The sequence below is a fragment of the Cryptomeria japonica genome, chromosome 4, assembly GCF_030272615.1.
Source record: "Cryptomeria japonica chromosome 4, Sugi_1.0, whole genome shotgun sequence".
NCBI classification, from domain to species: domain Eukaryota; kingdom Viridiplantae; phylum Streptophyta; class Pinopsida; order Cupressales; family Cupressaceae; genus Cryptomeria; species Cryptomeria japonica.
Genome location: NC_081408.1, coordinates 737347314 through 737369265, shown reverse-complemented (window position 1 = coordinate 737369265; position 21952 = coordinate 737347314). Strand labels below are relative to the sequence as shown.

The 21952-nt window shown below is 36.6% G+C and overlaps 1 protein-coding gene across 1 annotated transcript in view; it reads left to right on the top strand.

Moving 5' to 3' along the window:
• The window catches only part of LOC131027444 (proteasome subunit beta type-6), a 58422-nt gene that overhangs the window by 25384 nt on the left and 11086 nt on the right, over window positions 1–21952 (top strand). Inside the window, exon 6 of the mRNA XM_057957516.2 lies at window positions 2015–2126. Coding sequence (XP_057813499.1) covers window positions 2015–2126 — 112 coding nt within the window. The remainder of the gene's footprint in view (window positions 1–2014; window positions 2127–21952) is intronic.

Genomic DNA, 21952 nt, shown 5'->3' with positions numbered 1-21952 from the left:
TATGCCATTACATACTGATTGCAACCTTTAACTACATGAGAACTAGTTGGCCTTTCATGGGGCATTCACAAAGATGTTAAATTGCAGATTTTGCCTTGAAGATTTCAACTCACCTCTATTTTTATATCAGCACTGCACCCCACCACCGCTCTGCTGCCGTCCCCTCACTGTCTCCAAATTTAGGCCCCTGGTCCCCCAGCCCCAAAACCCCTCCCCCCATCCTCCCCACCGTCAGGAAGCTCCATGGAACTATGAGAAAATCTAAATTATATGAAATTGGATGAGTTTTTCAAGGAAACATCGCAATTTTTTTCATTTACTCACGAGTTTTTCAAGCAAAAATCACTGAGTTTTTATTGGGCCAGTTGGCTAGCTTTTACTCGTGATTTTTATGAGTAATTGGGGAGTTTTGCAAGCTTGGATAAAATTAAATAGTATTGGTTTTAATCAGATATGCAATGACCCATTATGATTTTTCATTGTCTCTCATGGCCCTGAGCTTTACTGCTCCCTGTTGGTCTAGTTCATGAGTATTCTGTTTTGTCAATCTCTTGATATTGCTCAAGTGCCCTTTCTTTCTGTATCAGTTGTGTGGAAACATTTTTGTTGTCAAGACACTTATATAATTATTTGAAAGAGGTTGTTCAGTTTCCAGTTAACTGATAGATGTACACTATCTAGTTTTGGATTTGTTATAATCTGAAAATGATACCTGGACATTATTTAGTCTCGAGGGTTGAGCTGAATCAAACAAATTAGTAAACTACCACAAGTAATGTTTTCACTTTCACATATTGATACTCAGAAATGAGTATGGTTTCTTGCTTCAAATATCCAGATCTGAGTTATATTTTAGAAATTGACCAATTTTCATTTGAGTAAAGATGCAGTGCTCATTTTTGTTCTTGTTTTTGGACTCTCCGTAGTTGCTTACCTCACTTAACATTTCCAGAGACTGGAGTGCAAAATAATGTTCTTTCTATTGTGTTTTTTCAATATACTTTGAGATCTGAGGGTCTCCCTGCCCTTTGTGGTACATGCTTGGTGTTATGATGCCTTGGAAATTGCATGATTCTATATTGGAAAAGACAATTCCTTTCCAAAACTCAAAATAGCTCTACTTATTATTGAGATTCCATCCTTTCGTACATCATTTCGTGACAATAATAAATGGGTTTTTTGAGATCTTTTTACTAAAGATGAGGCTTCCATGCATCATTGCAACATTCTTCATGATGCTCGAATGTCATTCAGAATCCGAAAGTCCCTAGCGGTCTAGAAACTTGCAAAATCCCTCATTGCATTAAAGTATTACATTCTTCATCTTGTCCATTTCTCAGTTTGGATTGCAAATTTCCAAGTGACATTAATTAATACTAGATAATATTTTAAAACCAACTACTAATAGCTCAGGATTTTAGAGTACGTGACATTGTGTTATTTGATGTGTCAGTATCTGTCAATCTTGTTCTTAAATTTCCTAGCTTTTCAAAGACAAACATTTAAACATTTTAAAAATCTTGCACCCTTGATATGTTTATTATCATGATGAATTTTTTGAACTGTGCACAACCACATGCAGTCTTGAAATAACAGATTAGTGCTCAGACTTTTCTAAAGTTTTGAATGTGTAGAACTTGTAGATTTGCTTCTGGATTTATTCTTTGCATTTTTTGTGCTCAGAAAAAAACTGAGAAGTTCTAGGTGTTTTGAAATTGTATGTTCATGTCTGTATTTATTTTCTGCAATTTTTTTACAGAGAAATTTATTGAAACTGATCATGGATCATTGGGACTCAAAAGAAAACTTGATTCTTCATGCTTCCTATCACATATTTGGTAGATGTTCAAAATTTGTATTTTTTAAATGTGACAATAAAATGGATGCTCTTTCTTCTCTTTCCAATTGATAAAAACGTCAATTATATTTCATGATGGAATACATTTGAGTTCTCAATATGTACTTGAACTGATGAAGTATAATATGTTTTGTGATGCTTATTGCAATTTATCAGAGCATGCTCGAGACCGGCCTTATAGTTGGTGGGTGGGACAAATATAATGGTGGAAAAATTTTTGCAGTACCTCTTGGTGGGACAATGTTAGAGCAACCATTTGCTATCGGAGGTAGGATATATTTTTTCTTTTCTTTTTTTTTGTTATCATTTTCCGGTGATCCGTTTACCCACTAGCAACTGCAGGACTATCTATACTTCATATTAGAAACAGATTAATCTGATATTTTGTAATCAGTTGGAATAATGTTTCATACTATCATAGTGGAAAGAGTTACATAGTATAAGCAAACAATTCTCCTTGTTTTTGCTTGAGGGAGAGAGAAACTCCTTTGGTTCACCTCAGAGCTCTGTGACAGCAATTGCATATATTTACTCATAGAGACCATCATCTGAAATCAGTGGCTTGGGTTAGCTTCTGTTTGACACAGTGAGCAAGCAATTATATGGTATGAAACTGGCTGTAGGGCAGAGTGCTTGTAATGATATGGTATGAAATTGGCTGTAGGGCAGAGTCCTTGCAATTATATGGTATGAAATTGGCTGTACAAGGACGGAGTGGTTTGAAGCAATCAAGGTCATATAAATTTGTAAGAGAAAAATACAACGCCCACAATCAGGTAGAGGCTTGGAAAATAGCTTCTGAGCAAATACCAGGATTACAAGAAATGCAAATGCATTAGAAACAAATACTGAGTTTTAAAAGTTATTTGTTCAGTGGCAACTCATACTACTCATAATGTATTTTTTCACAAGGTCTGTTTTTTGAGCTCAGCAAGCAAAAAATTCACAACAAATTCGTCAATTGTTTAAAAAAAAGATCATGATTAAGTTTGAAGAAATATAAACCTATATATTTTCAAAAAATAAAAAGTTTCAAACTAGGAAACAAATCCACAAGATTTTCAGAATAGCCAAATGCCACTAAATAGATTTGAAAATCATATAAAATGATTTCCAAACTTGTAAACTATTACAAGATGATTGAAGTTTAAACATAAAAAGACCTACAAAATTGCAATTTTAGATATGTTTTTGAAGTCAAGAGTCAAGAGTCTAAAGCATAAACAATATTGAAAATCATCTAGAGCACTTTCTTGAATTAGCTGAATATCACCATCACTAGATGCATCACCAAGAAAATTAGGATTGTCTGCATTGGGCTATGCCTTTTGGAAAGTGGAGTTGTGAAGAAGAGGTGAAGTCTTTTGTCACTTTGTTCATGAACAATTGCAAATTTTTGCTAATGTAAACAAGATCTCCCAACCTTCCAAATAACTTGTTCAAATTTTTAGGATGAATGGTGTTTAAGAAGATTTAATTACTCTCATTGTTTGATGAGCTTCTCTTTCTCAATATTGGAACATTAAAGTGCTATACCTTACACGTGTTTTCTTCATAGGAACCTTGCTATTTGTATCTATGAATGTGAACACATGACATGGCATACTTGGGTGCTTTTAATCAAAACATCCCATCTTCTGACCTATACTTCTAACACTAGTCTCTAATTTTACTTGCAATTGTTGGATATGGTTCAAACCTCCAATTGGCTTCATGATGCCTACCCATAGCTCTGCTATCACTTTGTCTATTTATATGAAATAGTTTAGGCTCCAAGTAGCAAGCTGTTGCATTCACAAGGGTGTGCATTGATTTCTGTTTGGAATCAATTGTATCACATATTTGAAGGCAGTTCGCTTCTACTTTATTGAGTGCTTTTTTAATAGCTTCTTTAGAATGGTCCATGCTTTCATAAAGCATGCCTCGAGAAGTAGTGTCATCCATCGTGGAAAAATTGTGAAAAAATTATGATTAGTCGTAGAGATTGCCAATTGTCCAGTTTCTCATTTTTTTTTAATAAGTTGCAGTCAATGTTCTTTTACTGATTTTTTTCCTGCATTATCGGAAAAAAATAAAATGACAAAAAAATCATCGAATTGTGTTTGGTTGTGTTATATTTTTTTCCAACTGTTTTTAGTTCAATAGGTGTTCTGGGTTTAACAGAAACAACACATGAATTGGATGCTGTGTTCTGGTTTTTTGCTGTGGACGAACAAAATCATATCTCAGGCCTCTTGGCTACTTCAAGAGTTGGTGAGTTGGTTTTAGGGTTAAGAATATCAGGAAATTGGTGGATTTCATTACTGTTGTCCCTACCAAGATCAGAGCTTGATATTGATCTATCCTCATTTCAGAAATCAATTTTCTGTTTTCATAAGAAATTTGGATGCAAGAGGCTTGCAACAATTTTGATTATGGAAATCGTCCTTTTAAACATCACGGCCTGTTCTTTATTGGGCCTTTTTTTGTTTAATTTTAAATAATGTTGCCTTCTGATTTTAAACAAATGAATTATCAATATTTTTTTCCTTTTTAAATTACGATTATTTTTATATATTTTAAAAACTATAAGATTATAGATAAATATTATATAAAATTTTATATTCATGTTAACATGACCCATACTTGAACCTAGGAAAAAATATTGTTGTATTCAGTACCCAAACATAGAACCCATAACCAAACTCGAACCTGAACTGGGAACTGAGGTTTAAACTTTTACACATTTTTTTTTTTAAAATTTATTTTGATTCATAGAAATGAGACTTGCATGGACTCACCCAAACTTGGAAAGTCTCAATTCGACTCAAGCCTGGTGAGTCCCAGGGGCTCGAACTAGGACTCAGTCTAGTTTGGGACAGACTTGCCGAGTCTGGGTGAGTCCCGTCACATGGACTCAGCCAGACTCTATTTTTTTGAAATTTCCAATTTCAATGCTTTTTTGGTTTATGACATGCCCACAGAATATACATGAAATATAACTTTAACTCACCATCTTTGTCTTCAAGTTAGTCTCATTCTCTTCATCAGAATATACATGAAATATAACATCTGAGTATAAGTCACATTTCAAATCTCTGTTATATTTCATGTATTTATTGGCAATATGTTTGAGAGTGGTTTCAAATCTCTAGGTATTATAATGCAAATTCTAGGTTTTAGAAGGCCTTATAAATTTTCCGACAGTCAAATTTCAGTAATCAGCAGGCTCCTATCAACATTTTCTTGTTCTCTCACCCTCACTCACTTTATCTGCCTTGAAATATAGACCTATCTCTCTCCCTATCACTCTTTCTCTATCCTTTCTTTCTACCTCTATCTCACTCTCTCCTTTTTCCCTAAGGTCTAGACCTATTTCTCTACCTCTCTCTCTCACCCTCAAACCCTAAAAAAATTGAATGTACATTAACAATGAGCAAATGCTCAATAAATAGGATTACAAAGAATTACAAGAGGGCAAGTTTCTAAAAAGAAACTGCCAATAAGATCGAGCAAGATCTTATTAAAATATTTACACTAAGTTTATAATATTGAGCATTAATAATAAAATAATAAAGTATTATTCTAGTATATCTCACTCTCCTTTTTCCCTAAGATCTAGACCTATTTCTCTACCTCTCTCTCACCCTCAAACCCTCATGAGGGGTGCTAACCTCAACCTTGTTTTGGTGTTGCTCACAAACCCCCATCAAACTATAAGTCTAAGCAAGTAATAGGCCAATGATGAATCATGATCATAAAAATCTACATAATAATATCTCCCTTGTTGCAAATCTCTGCATATTGATAGTTAAAAAACTATTATGGCTGCTACATTGTCTAGTACCTACCTTAGACGCCTTTATAGGAAGGATGCAGGCTCCTTTGTATTAAAGTAATATTGTAATATTTAGGTATAATGGTCAGTAGTTTAGTTAGTAACGTTCTATTCTGTAAGTCAATTAGTCAGTTTTAAGAAGTTTTTCTTTCGTAATCTAGTTAGTTTTAGCAAATTTCCTTTGTCTTTCGTTCTCAATCGTTTCTTTTATAGAAACATCGCTTGTACTCTTTATTTAAGGATTTTTCATCTCCTTTGTTAACAACGAATTATCATTTTATTGTATAAAAATTCAAAATTTCTAGAAGTTTGTTGCCCAATATTTCGAAAAATAAAATCGAGGGTTTTAGTTTTTTTGGCTGATTTTTGTAATAAAATTTGTGGGTTCCTTTCCTAAAAATCTGTAAAACATTTTCCAGAAGTTTTTGAAGACAAAATCATGGTTTCTTATTGTTTTTTTGATACAAATGAAGGTTTTTGCCGATTTTTCATAAAATCGTGTGTGATTTTAGCATCACATCGAGGGTTTGACGATTTTTCCACAAAATCGTAGTGCTGTCTTACAAGTTTACAACTACTTTTTTTGACGATTTTTGAACAAAATCGTAGGGTTCAGTTTTTTTCTATGTTACCCCAAGTTTCCGGGACGGGGGGATGGGGGGACGGGGGGACGAGTTTCTGGGACGGCAAATTTTTTTCCCAAATTTGGGGACGGGGGGGACGGCAAAGGGGACGGCTGTATAAAATATAGGGAAAATTTAAAATATATAGGAAAATTCTAAATGTTCATATGAAAACATGGATAAAGCATGCATCTATACATTATATTCATATGAAAACATGGATATAGCATGTGTATGATACTATGAAAACATTTTAGAATGCAAACATCGAACATACAACATTATCAATAGACTCAATACTCAATATGCACTCATAATTCAGAATTTCAATTCATTCACATTGTCAATATGCATATCATAATAGATATTAAAGAAATAAAATACATAATGGAGCCTAATCAGACTCAAAGGTTAAATTTTCACTACTTCCATCAGCGCAGTTCCCCACTATATTTTTTGATGGGGGTTTGGGGGCAGCGCCCCCAACTTGGGGTCAAGGGGCATCGCCCCTTGCGGGATCAAGGGGCAGCGCCCCTTGCGCGCTCCCTGTCGCGATACAGGGCGGGGTCGAGGGGCAGCACCCCGCGAGGCCAAAAATACTTTTATTATTTTATATAGGCATCAGGTGTTATTTTTCTATTGGCAAAAAACCCTTCATGAGATATTTCACTCCCTCAATTACGCAAAAAACATCATTAAAAAAAATTGAAAATACGACATTTTTTATTTTAATATTTTTCCCTAGCCCTAGATGTGGGGGACGTCTGGCCGTCCCCGGGACGGCTGGGACGTCCCCAATCCGTCCCCAGCTGTCCCCGGGACGTACGGACGTCCCCCACAGCTAGGGAAGCCGTCCCCCCGTTTCGGGGACGTCCCCTCAAAATTTTGACAATTTGGGGACGGGGGGGGGACGTCCCCTGGCCGTCCCCAAGTCCCCGAAACGTCCCTGGGACTGGGACGGGGGTTTTCAGGTAGGGGACGCGTCCCCGGGTTTCGTAGGTTTTTTTTGCCGATTTTTAATCAATAAAAATTGAAGTTTTTTGAGAAGCTAATCTTGGTTTGTGTGTCTTTGGATAACGGGAGGGATGGCTTCGTTACCTAATATCATGTTGGAAGGCAGCCAAAGATTTGAGGTCAAGAAGAAAACCATTGCGGTCAGCATCGAAGATCATGGGTTGTATCGGCTGGTTGTAAAATTTCAGGACAAATGTTGTAGTTAGTAGAATGACCATTAAGGGAGAGTATTGAAGTAATATTGTAATATTTAGTTATAGTAGTCATGTATGTCATTTAAGTAGTTTAGTTGGTATCTTTCTATTCTATATGTTTGTCATCTAGTTAGTTTTAGCAAGTTTCTTTTCTGTCTTTCGTTCTCAATCATTTCTTTTATAGAAACATCGCTTGTATTCTCTATTTAAGGAGTTTTCATCTCCTTTGTGAATAACAAATAATCATTTCATTCTTAGCCATAGTCTTCTAGTTATTGTTTTGATATTTGTTTGGAACTTTTGATGTCATGGATTTCATATTCCATGAGTTTTGTATACATTTGACAATATTTATATATCTAAGTGCTAATTCCTCCAGCTACAATTTGCTTTTATACTTATGTGATTGATGTATACTTGTGTATGTGGTCAAATTAGTTTCTATTTGATGGTGTTATTGTGTCTTTAAGGTTTATTTAATAAAGGGTGTATTAGAATAATATCTTTATAATTATTTAGTTAATGGTCAATAATGTAACATATTGTACATATTAGATAGTTTCTAATTTCTTCAGTTTATGATTTTTTCGTAATAGAAACATTGTCTTTGTAATTGCTATATGTACATCTTCATTCATTTAATAAATCACACAATTACTTGAACATGGTATTAGAGCAGGTAAAACAAAATTACTCTCAAATTTTTTTTTCGAAGTGAAATTTTTTCTAAAAATCGAAAATAGTTTTGCAGATTTTCTTGTGCAAAATCGTGAATGTCAGTTGGACGACTTTGTGTGTTGCGTAGGGTTTTCTAACCAACACAAAGTCGTTTCTGTTATTTTTTTTTTGTGAGCCTGTTTGTGGGTTGGATTAGTTTGTTTGCTCCTGTGCGACCCTCCTCTCTACCTGCAACTTGACTTCGCGACTGTGTTCTACTCTTCGAGCCCATGCAAATTTCGTCTGCCTCTTGCATCGCGTTTTTTCTTGCTTATGCTAGCCGCGAAATTGTACCTGTTTTTTGTCAGTTTGTGATTTTTTAAAATTCTTCTGTGGGTTTCATCTACCCAGTGCGCAAATTTTTCTTCATTCTGCAAGCCCATGCGAATTATTTTTTGAGTGTTTGCATGTTTGCGGAAGGCTTTGAGACCTGTCATTTATTACAATCCACGAGTTTATTTTTCGCATCACGGCTTGTGTTCGTATCGTCTAGGGTTTCTAAACAATGAAAAAATTGTTTGTTTTTTCTGCGGATTCTTGGAGGTGACAGTTTTATTTTCGACCATGTTTTTCTTTGATTTGGCTTCTGTTACGATCAGCCTAGGGTTTTATTTATGCGATCCTTTGTGTATTTTTTACACCTAGAACTGACAGCAAAAAAAAAACTTTTCTTTGTGGGTTTTTCCCATACTTTTCTGGGTCTTCGTCGGAATTTTCTAGGTCTATTGAAATTCGTACCTTCGGATTTGTGCTAGCTGTACTTATTTTAGTCTCAAAGTTTGTACTTGAACCTGCCTCAGTTTTTGCATTGGAATCTGTGCCTCAAGTTTTGTGTTCACAAATCAATTTTTTGCCTCTTTAGTGAATTTGGTTTTCTGTGTTGGAAAGTGTGCAAGATGGCGTCTTTGACCAACATAATGTTGGAAGGCAGTCAACAATTTAACGACATAAATTACAACACATGGAAGTAGCGGATGATAATGATCTTTGAATATCGTCGCTTAGATGATCTCGTTTTGGGTAAAGAGTCTTGTTCTATCGTGGCTGGACAAGATCAGGATAAGTTTGATGAGCGCAATCGGGAAGCGGTCATGCTTATTTAAACTTTCAGTTACTGATGATTAGCTGGCTCAAGTGCCATCCGACAAGACAACTGCAGAGATCTGGACTATTCTGAAGTATCTCCATGAGACATTAGACAATAGCCGTGCGTTCTTTTTGAAGAACCAACTATTTTCTATCATGATGGATGAGCGTATGTCCTTACAGGAACATTTGACGAAGATTAAGGACATTCGAGATCAGCTGGAAGCAATTGGTCGGAAAATGGAGGAAGATGATATGGTAGTCATCACCTTGAAGAGTCTACCTAAATCCTATAAGCACTTTATAGAAACACTCAACATTACTTCAACTAATGTTGCCTTGAAGTTTCCAGAGTTGTGCACTAAACTTCTGCAATAGAATCATTGGAAACAACAATTTGGTAGCAGTGCCACTTCGTCCTCCGCATAACCAGCCTTCATTGCCAAATCCTTTCACAAGGATAAAGGCAAATCTTAGTCCTCTTAGCAGAAAGACCCTAGTTAGTCTCAAGATAGCTCGAAGAAGAAGAAAGTCCAGTGTAACTATTGCCACAAGTATGGTAACCTGATAAAGGACTGTCGAGATTGTTTGGCTTCCGAACAGTGGAAGTAGGGAGGGTCTCAGCCTGAGGCTAGTGTTGTAGAGCACTCGAAGTAGAAAGAATTTGCCTTTTACGCTTCATGGCGAAAAGACCTGTAGATCATGTGAAGTCTTCTGCTTGGTACATACACTTCGGTGCATCTCGACACTTCACTCATCGGCGTGATTGGTTCACAAACTTCTCAGCTTTCACTGATTTAGTCATTTTTGGAGGAGAAGAGTATACTGTTGTTGGCAAGGGCAATGTTTAGATTTAGTTTGGTGGGAGGAATCTTATTTTCCTCAATGTATACTATGTTCTTGGCATGGAACTAAACCTTCTCTCCGTGAGCTAGATTATGCGTCACTGTCCTCAACTTGATGTGGTATTTAGTTCACACAAGTGTTCGATTTTTGATTGTGCGACTCGCACTATTGTCGCTGTTGCCATCGAGGATCATGGTCTATACAGACTTGTGTATACGGGTGATTCTCTGGAGCATGCCTTTGCAACTAAATCATCTTCTATCAATAGTCTCTGGCATCAGCGGTACGATCACCTAAACATTCACTATCTTTCTTAGCTTGTTCGGGAGGATTTAGTTCATAGCTTACCTGAGATTCAGACTCAAAATCAGCGAGTTTGCGGAGCTTGTCAGGTTGGGAAGTAGCACAGGACACCATGCAAGGATGGTGATTCATGGTAAACCTCCAAGGTACTATAGTTGGTTCACGCTGATATATGTGGACCAACGAATACACCCTTTGTTATTGGGTCTGGGTATTTCTTACTTTTTGTTGATGATTTCAGTTGTAAAATGTGGGTGCACTTTCTTAGACAGAAATCAAATGTGTTTACTGTATTTCAAAATTTTAAGGCCTTAGTTGAAAAAGAGTTAGGCTGTACCATAGTCACTCTTAGGCTAGATAATGGGGGGGAGTTTTGTTCTACCACTTCCTCCAACTTCAGTGATACGCACGACATCAAACGCCACTTAACCACTTTTTGAAAGTCTTTGGCTCTTTAGCATATGTTTGGATTCTAGATACCAAGTGCTCCAAGTTGGATTCCAAGAGTCATAAACTTATGTTCACAAGGTACAGTGACAACCACAAGGCTTACCGATTATTGATGTAGACACTAATCGTCTCATCTTTAGTCGTGATTTTGTCTTTGATGAAGAACGAGGACCTTTTCAACTATCCTTGTCTGTGCAGAATTCTGAGGATCAGCCTTCGAAGGCTACTGAGTTGGGTGTCCATCTTCCATTTGGTTCACTTGATGGGAGGGACGATGCAGAATCTGAATTTGATGATGCTCAAGTTGACTTTCCTCTGAATGACGATGATCTTCCACTTGTTGAACCTGTTCCAAATCTCGTTCCAATTATTCCTCCTGCATCTAATGTTGGTCCTTCTACTCTTCGACCTAAATGGTGGGCTAAGTGCATAAGTGATCTTCATGCTGATGAGCTCATTGAGGGTAGATCATCCAGAAACAAGTGCAAGCAACAAAATACAGTCAATTTTGCTCTCATGGCTGACATTCATAGTATTTTTGAGCCCCAAACATATTCTTTGGCTAAAGGAATTCCCGAGTGGGAAAAGGCTATGGAAGCTGAACACCATAGGCGTTTGAAGAATAACACTTGGGTCTTTTCTAATTTTCCTCCATGGAAGAAGCCCATTAGCTGCAAATGGGTGTATAAAGCTAAGTACAAAGCTGACGGAACCCTTGACAAGTACAAAGCTTGTCTTGTTGCTAGGGGGTACAATGATAATGATTCTTTTGTTTTTGAATGTAATCACATATGTTATATGAAATGGCCTGAACATGACAAAACCCTAATCACACACACATGCATGCATAGGAATGATGTAAAGTTGCTCCACAATAGATAGATGAAGAATATGTAACCATTGATGATGAATAATTCAATGCTTTTAATGCTTGAATGCTTGATTTCTTGATTGTAGTGCTCCCAATTTTGCCATATATCCAAAATGAGAGGGGAAGACCTCCTTATATACTCTCCCATCATCAATTATGCTAATTTTCTGACATAGGCCAACACAGAGGAAGGTTTCCCACTCATTTTCAAGATAAGGCAGAGGGTTTAAATTGTGCCCCAAATAAGGAGGACCATGGCATGGCACCATGGTCCTAATGAGGCCCTGGTTCTACCCCATATTTGGGCCAGGATTAAGGGTCCAACAAGTTAAAATGATATGATATGACCATTGTTGCATTGTGGGGGCATAAGTAGGTCTCAATCAAGCATGAAGATGTATGCGCTAAGGTGAGAGTCCTAAACATGGTCCAAATTGTAAGGGAAACATAATAAAGATAAATCTCCAAGTTTTCTGAATGAGAGATGAGAGCCTAAATTTATAGAAAATCCAGAGAGAGACCAACAGTCAAGATCGATTAATGATGAGCGGCAAAGATTCTCCACAATCAATGTAACTATCAATTTAATGTTTTTGGATTTGATTGTGTTTGAACAATTTTTTGAACATCTGACAAGATCATATGAGGTTTTACACGTATAAAATTCAGTGTTATGGTGTTCATTCATGTGGATGGTTTATTTACTTTAGGTTATATATTTTTTCATTTACCGGTTTATATGTGTATGTTGTAATAAGGTAAAATCTTATATTACCAGTAGAACATTGATTCACGCCCCCCTCTTAGTGTTCTTGGATTCATTGTATTCCAACAAAGCTAACCCATTGAATAGCACAATAACAAGATAGTTAACAATGATGGATCAAATCATAAAGAAAAAGAGAAGGTCAATAAAATCCGACAAGATCATATGAAGAAATGGGTCACACGGGCTCCATATTAAATGCTCAAGAGTAAAAACACCTACCATGCCTCGATGATATAAACACCTTCACCGACTTCTGCCTTCTTGCCACTTGGCACCTGCGTATTGCACATGTTGGCATCCAACTCAGCATTCAACTTACCGACATTGGGTCGGTTCACACTTGATAATCCAGCAAACCCTCTTACTGGTACAAACCCTTACCGGTTCAACCTCAATCTTGTGAATACATGTTGTCTGTCAACTTGTTAATCTGGCAACTCAGCCTTGCATCTGGTATACTTCTTTCAGCATCTCATTTGTATGCAAATAGATTTGATCTTCATACCCATTTGCTGAAGGAAACAACAAAGCCATTAATGGTGTATAACAGAGAAAAGCAGAAAAGCATGGTGCAGACCTCCAGATTTAGAAAATGCACATTGGAATGCGAAGCTTTGCTGGTTGATCGATGTCATGAAGATCATATCCCTAGGAAAGCAGATTGAATCAAATCGGATTTGGATCGAGTTGGAGAAGGAAAAACCTAACATGACATTGTTTGAATGCGGTTTTTGGCGAGAATCCAAGATGATAAACATGTGAGCTCGAGACAAAAATGCATCATTCAGCTTGTCCTTGCCTTAGCAACTTAGTTTGGTTAGAAAGTCCATCAGATGTACGTTAAGAGTGCATTCCTCAATGGTGAGTTGTGGGAAGAAGTCTACATGACGCAGCCTCTGGGGTTCAAGGTTGCTGGAAAAGAACACTAGGTGTGCAAATTGGTGAAAGCACTCTATGGCCTGAAACAGGCTCCTCGAGCTTGGTATATCAAAATTGACAAGTACCTCACAATTCATGGCTTTTAGAGGAGTCCATTTGATTCTAATTTGTATGTCAAAAACATTGGTGGTGATATTCTTATTCTTGTTGCCAATGTTGATGACCTGCAGATCAAATAGAGTTTGTGCCAGTCCTTTGACATGACAAACTTGGGACTTTTTGCACTATTGCTTAGGTGTTGAAGTTTGGTAGATTGAAGGTAGTATCTTCATATTTCAGTCAAAGTATGCTTGCGGTCTATAGGACAAGTTTCGGATGCAAGACTGCGAATTTGCATCCACACCTATGGAGAAAGGGCCGAAGCTGACAACCAAATCAGATTCACTTGTGGTGAATGAATCAACATTCAAGCAACTGGTGGGCAGTCTTATCTACCTTATTGCTACTAGGCTTGATCTTAATTTTTGCAGTGAGCTACATTTCACGCTTCATGACAGCCCCCAAGACTAATCATTGGGTAGCAACAAAGCGTGTGTTGCGTTATGTGAAGGGCACTTTTGATTTTGGTCTTCTGTACAGCAAAAGTCATGATCCTAGACTCGTTGGTTTTATAGACTCGAATTGGGCAGGTTCCATTGATGACAAAAAATCAACATCTGGGAATTTTTTCAGTTTGGGATCTAGTGTAGTCACATGCTCTAGCAAGAAGCAGCATGCAGTGGCTCTTTCCTCGACAGAAGCAGAGTATCGAGGAACGGTTAAGGCAGCTTGTGAGGTAGTTTGGCTTCGGAGGATGCTTTCAGACATGTAGATGTCTCAAGCAGGTCCTTCTCCCCTTTACTGTGACAATCAAGGGGTGCTCAAATTGGCCAAGAATCCGGTCTTCCATGAGAGAACCAAGCATGTTGAACTTCATTGTCACTGCATTCCTAAGTTGGTTGAAGACGGATCAATTCAATTGCTATATGTTCCGACATAGGATCAAACAACATATATTCTTACCAAGTCTTTGAGCCTGGACAAGTTTGTAAAATTTAACGAGCAACTTGGTGTAGTTGACAGATTGACCATTAAGGAAGGGTATTAGAATAATATCTTTATAAATATTTAGTTAATGGTCGTTAATGTAATATATTGTACATATTAGATAGTTTCTAATTTCTTCAGTTCATGATTGTTTCGTAATAGAAACATCGTCTTTGTAATTGCTATATGTACATCTTCATTCATTTAATAAATCACGCAATTACCTGAACAGGGTGCATGAAACAAGTTTTAAATCCTTAAAAATCTGTAAATTTCTTGGGTTTTTCAATTTGCTAAGTCTCTGTTGAGTCTTCACCGAGTTTTTTCACCGTCCCGAGTCTGAGCTTGCATTCGAGTCATTCTTTTTGAGTCTGAGCCGAGTCTGAGTCTCGTAACTATGGTTTTGAATGCATTTTTCCTTTTCTGCATTTATTTGGAAACAAGGACTTCAAGTTTCAGCAACTGCCCCTTCAAACTTCATGTTCAGAATTTGTGCTTGTAGCAAGTTTCACGATGTACTGGGATTAAATAGTCTTAATCCATTTTGGTTAGTAATTAAACCTAAATTTGGTACAATATGTAGAGTCTAACCAGATACTGTACTCACAAAAATAGACCGTATTACTAGTTAATGATCCAGTCAGACTTGAGTGTCCTCTAAAGGGCAGACTGAGTATGCGGTGGATGTCAACTATTCCTTTTTCAAAGGGAAATGAAAACAATCAGGGCACACTCACCCATCAAATTATATGATAAATTACTGCATAGAAATGAAGCCAGACAATAACTAATCATAAAGAAATTAAGACTTCATGACTACTTGTAGCCATGGTCACAACCAGAATCGAATAAAATTTGTAGTCCCTTTCGGATTCAACCATTACACAACAGGCACACAGGCCTTGAAAGCCAAAATACTGTTGAATAATTTGAACACAGGTAGGTAAACTAATATGCTATCATATCTTCTTTAATATAACAGCCTTCACAAAATTCTCAACACCAAAAAGGCCATCATTTCTCCTTTGAAGCTAACAAAAAATTACAGAAAAATGTGATAAGAAACCTAACAACTAGACTTCACAGCCATTTCCTTTTTGAACTTCTCACACGAATCATTCTGAAATGAAAAAGAAAATCTGTTCTTTCTTTTTCTTTCCTTATTGAAATTTAATGATTCCTTCATCAAGCTGACAATTCCAAGTTTCATATGCCAGCCAGAGGTTATGCTGAACCGCTAATAGTAGCATCCATAAAGAAAAAGGCTGTGGGCTAGAGATTGCAGCCAAGCTAAGGTGGAGGTAAGTGCTAGATACCACTTTAATGAAATAAATTAGTGGGGATTGGATTAAAAATCAAAGTTACATGGACATGGTATCGGATATGGATTGGAGTAGAGCGGAGTTGTGGAGCAGGAGCCACAAATGTTATTAGAGGAGATTTTCATTACTTAAAAAGCAACATAGACAAATAATTGCTACATAAATAATTATAAGTTAATTCAACAATTTACAATATACAAAAAAATATACAAACCAAGACCTATAATTAAATTAATACTAATGTCATTTTAATATAAATTAAAATAAAATGAAGTAAAATTTAAATATAAAGAAGAAAAATACCTAAAAATGTTAAAATGTTAAAATTTAATTATAAAGAACTAAATAAACAATAACAATGTAGACTTTAAAATAAATTTTTTTTCATATTTAATTTTTTAAATCTTAATAAAAATTTAAATACCATAATAAAATAAGTAAGTACAAATTAAAGTAATATTTTAATTTAAATGTTAATAATTTAGTAAAGAATAAGCACTTAAAAATATGTTAATGAATTTTATTTGATATTGAAAGAATTTTTTAAAAATCTTTAATGTTTAAACAACATAATATAAATATTAAATATAAACATAAAATTGTAATTAATTAATATTTATAATCTGTAAAACTAAAAACTAAAATGTTAAAAAAATAGTATAGTTGCGTTAAAAGAAGACCCAAGAAAAGGCTCACTGAAATAGAAAAAAAAATAAAATTGCATGAATGAAGGTATTTTAAATTGAATATAGGAAGGTTCACATCAAACTTTTAAAAAATCAAATCACATTGTATCCAATATGGCTGAAAAATTAGTGCTATTTGGGCACACATGTGTACGGTATCCAATCCATATTGTACCCATATCATATCAGGTAGGGCGGTACACGTGCTTGAGGAGGGGCATGGCGCATCCGGCTACTTTGTTAAAAATAGAAAAGGCAGATGTGCAATCAGAAATGCAATGTCAAGCATAGAGGTGCCCACCTCCCATGAACTAAATTTAGAATTTAAAAAAGTTTAAATAATAAGTGCACAACTGAAATTGCACCCAACCTTATTTAGTTTTGAGGAAGATCAGCAGAAAATGAACATATCTGGAACAGAACAAAGTTAACAAGAAGCTAGCCCAAAATTGGCAAGGGAAAGAAAAGAAAATTATTTTTTGTTGTGTAGGATTGCTAGAAGCTTGGATGCTATTGCATCATACACACTGTGTAGATTGAAATTATCTATGAGTTTGCAACTCATGGTTATTTTGAATAATCCTGAAACTGTTAATTCCTGCTTAGTTACTTCCGATTCATGCATCCAAGTGACTTCTTGTATTGTCTTATTCTTTCTCTTAACTGAGTACTCCTTGTACTCCTGCTCTCTTGCCTTTTTGGCTATGCTAAAATCAATGATGGCTTCTACCTCATCCTTTAATTTATTTGGCATTTGTTGAACCCATGCTTTCTTCTGTTTTGTATTATTTTCACTTTCCTCTTCATAATTCTGCCCTACATGAAAACAATATGGATCATTAATATGAAAAATTGGTAGAGTATTGATACTTCCACGGAGCTCCAACTCATAGGTGTTTTTTGCAAACTTCCCCAAGGCCCTGTTTGATCCAATTGTCTTCCATTTTAGTTTTTTGTGTGTTCCTTGAGGATATATTTCCTTCTGCAAATGTGCTAATACAAGATCTTTATCTTGAAATTCGTACTCTCTACTTATATAGTCAGCATGTTCCTTGTATTCCTCTGCACTCTTATTCAAGTTTTTATTGTCTTTTTGGTGCAATACATGTGTATATTCACCGAAGTCTTTTGCTGCTGCACTTTTCCTGTCTAAATCAGCAGTATCTCTTGAGGTGTCTGTTGACGTGTGTTTTGTACACCATCATACACAGAATAAAATACCTAAAGGCATCTTATCCTCTCTTGAATAAAGTCTCTAACTGCTGAAGATTCGCATGAAGGATCAGTTAGGATGACTCCAATGTTCTGGTTAGTAGGGTCTCTACATGTGGACAAGCTCGCCGTGGTATGATGTGATTTGCTGTATCCTCAAGGGGTCTTATGCTCCGAAAGCCTGAAATTTTACTAAACTAAGAAGCTTTTCAAAAAATAACAAAAGGATAGGGTTTTGCAAAGAGTCTAATCTAGTCTAACCCTAAGAATGACTTCATGTGGACAAGACTTGGCAAGATTCTACCAACTTCAATTTCGCCATAAAATAACAACTCAATTGAAATTGATGCGATCTTCTAAGGTAACAAAATGATTTTCAACGCATCAAAGATCAAAGACACTACCACGAAGGTACATATCCAAGATACAATGATGATTGAAAGTTAAGTGATTCAGATATTCTCCAGTCGACCACACAAGGCGTTCCTACAATCAGCAAGAAGCTAGTGGTTTGGATTACGAATCCTACCAAAGATCAAGTCTCACACTTTGCCCTTCAAATTAACACACTACTTTGATTGAGCATGATTCAAGTAAATTGAACAACCATGAAGATAACCAAGAAAATTGCAACAAAACACCATAACTTCAATATTTCATTGATTTCCAAGTCATCATGTACAACAATTGCTTGAATTCCTTTCCTCAAACTCAATCTTGCTACAAAAACAAATTGCTTCTAAACTCTAATCTCTCTAATCTCTTAACTATCTCTATTCTCTCATCTAACCTCTTTACAAAATGAAATGTCAGGGCTTATATAGTGCCCACAATACAATTTGATGGCTTAGATCAATTCAAGATCAATGGCCAAGATTCAACAATGAAAACCCTAATTAGGGTTTGTTACAACCATTACATAACATTTAATGCTTGACCAATGATAAAATTGTATTGCTTGGACACATGTCCTCTCTAGAAAAATCGACCAATGGATAGCCGGGGTAGGTACATCGGAGTTTGTGCCACCTTCCATGAGTTAAGTACATTGAATCTGGACATGCTGAGGTGGACCTCACTGATTGGAGAAATGATGACTAGGATGCCACCTCATTTGACACTTGTAACTTGGTAGATATTCAACTTGATGTTGTTGAGAAGCTTGCTTTAATTAATTCATCTGGAACTATTTACTTCTTCAACGAGCCTTTGTTCTAACTCCTTGTGTCCTTGATGTGCAGGATGATGATGTACCTCGCCTTGGAATGCTGGATTGAAAGAGGTCGCCCCTGTCCTGGCTTGATCGTCCCGGCGAAGATCGTCCTTGATTCGGCTTGATTTTCCTTGATGAGATCTCCATTTGATGCCTACACAACATTTCAAAATTAGAAACATGATTTTGCAATATATAACATAGATTAGATTATTTTTAGGAAACTTCATGATAAGTCTTTGAGTTATCATTTCCTAAATAACGATCGAGCAACTGGAATTCAAAATACAAAATTCAAAATTTAAGCTATGACGATCTAAAATTAAAACAATAAAACCACATCGCCATACCTCACTAGAGAATTAACTCTAGAATGCAAAATGAATAAAATCGCCTAGGCAAAATTGATGTTAGATGGTCTTCATCGTGATCTCTTCCTCAAGTTAGCAACTTCGCCACCTTTGATATGTCCTTGATGTGATCTCCAATGCCTTGGACAAATTCGAACCTCCTTGGATAATATTTGCGCCACCTTTGGATATAAATTCGCACCACCTTGCTTGAAATGAAATTCGCACTCTTCAAACACAATTCGCACTTCTCCCTCAAGATCGCATGTGAGATGATAAAATGATAATGTGAAAATAAAAGTCTTTCACCTCCCTTTATAGCGCTCACCTCATATTCACCTTAAGGCCGACTTGGTAATTAATAAGGCAATTTAAAACAATTTTTAAATAAAATAGAAGGCCGACTTTCATAAACCAAGCGCTCTTTTTTAATTTTTTATTAATAATTAATAATTAATTATTAAATGCCTTCGTTTATTATCAATAAATTCGATTTTCCTTTACAAGGCAAAAAAAACAAACAATTAATTAATGAATACCATGCGCTATTTAAATGCTTTTAATTAAATATCGATTTTCCTAGCATTTAAATAAATTCAAAAATGTGTTTGAGCGCCAAAATTTGGAGAGTGGAAAATTACAAACCTCATCGCCCTGGTCCCTGACTGAGGGACAGGAGCGATCCATCATCTTGGTCTTGATTCTTGCATTTTTGATGTTCAAAGTCTTCATCTCCACGTTGAACTTGGCATTTTCGCTAGGGATTTCGAGCTAAAGTGTCTTGCTTGTGTGAACAAATGCCTTTTATGACTACTATCGCCTTGGTCCCTTGGAGAGGGACAGGAGCGATCTAGATGTTTTCTCCTTGATCTTATATCTTCGATCTCAAATTTTCATCATAAGGTGAATAATAACATTGTTTCTTTACTCCACGCTTGTCTCACTTGACTTCTACAAGGCGTATTTGATGTTTGGAAGGTTATCGCCCTGGTCCCTTGGAGAGGGACAGGAGCGATCCTTGTCTTCTAGCTTGAAATTCTTCGTTCTTGACTTTAACTCCTCGTTCATCACCTTTCAAAAGACGTTTCAATCCTTTTGCAACTTGGTTTTGACATAATCTTCGAATGACAACAAGTGCTTTAGCAAATATCGCCCTGGTCCCTTGGAGAGGGACAGGAGCGATCCTGGTGTCCTGGCTCAAATTTGCAAACTTTCAATCTTTGTTTCTTGTTCAGAGTCTTCCAAATGACGTCCTCGATCTTGCCTATCTTTGCATTGTTTTGATTTTGAAGGAGCATGAGTGTTTTAATGAAAATCGCTTTGGTCCTTGTCCAAAGGACAGGAGCGATATAAGTTCCTTGGCTTAATTGATAGCATTTTGACGTTTGGAACCTTCGTATATCATCTTCAAAAGATACCTTTGACCCTGTGCGACCTTGCAAAACCTTGACTTAACGTGATTTTGGAAAGATTTGGCAAATATAATAGATATCGCTCTGGTCCCTTGGAGAGGGACAGGAGCGAACTTCAAGGTTTTGAGCTAGTCCTTATTTCGACCAACTTGCAATTACTTTTTATCGTGCAGAATAAAGTCCCTTGATTCGTCTTAATCACTTGATACTTGATAAACTTTTGAAATCTAGGCATTTATGAGAATTTCGCTCTGGTCCCTCCCTGAGGGATAGGAGCGAACTAGGTGTTTTAGTGCAAATCCTTCAATTTAGTGACCTTTGATGCCTTGTGTTTGATTGAGACGCTTTAAAACGTCCTTGCCACCATATGTCCGAACTTGGAGTGCCTTGGACTTGAAGAAAAGGCAACATTATCATTGTATCGCCCTGGTCCCTTGGAGAGGGACAGGAGCGATCTTGGTCCTGTAGGCTTCATTTCACTTTATCATCTTCAAAAATTATCTTCAACGGGTTCGTAACGTACCTCCTCACTCATCCATGCCTTGGAATTCATTGTAACCTGGCAAGAAATTTGTCTAAGACAAAAATCGCTCTGGTCCCTGACTGAGGGATAGGAGCGAACTTGGGCATTTGGGTCCCTTGTTGACGTTTGGTAATCTTCAATTTGTCTTCAACAGGTTCAATTCACCTCCTTTCTTGCCTTCAAACATAAAACTTGCTTGATCTTTGCCCAGAACATGCCCTATGAAGGATTTCGCTCTGGTCCCTTGGAGAGGGACGGGAGCTACAATGGATTTCGCCTTGGTCCCTGACTGAGGGACAGGAGCGATTTTGCATATTTGGGTCATTCTCCTTCACGACGGCACTTCAAGTTATATTCATTTGATAAAACACATCCCCTTGGACCTCTTCAAATCATCAAGTCGTTAAAATCCTGCAAGGACAAAGCAATATTTGATTTTAAGCTCCGGTCCTTCACTGAGGGACAGGAGCGATTTTCTTCCCTGAGGCATTTCCGTGTTCGTGAAATTCTTCAATTTATATTCAACGGAAAGATCACTCCTTTCTTTATCACTTCCAATTCGAAATTCATCTCGACTCTGTAGGGACAATAAGATATTTGAAAACGAGCTCCGGTCCTTCACTGAGGGACAGGAGCGATTTTGCTCCTACAGGCCAAAATATCAAGATTTCACAAGTTTAATCACTTCCCAAGGCAAAAACAAATCATTCCCCATGCCCAG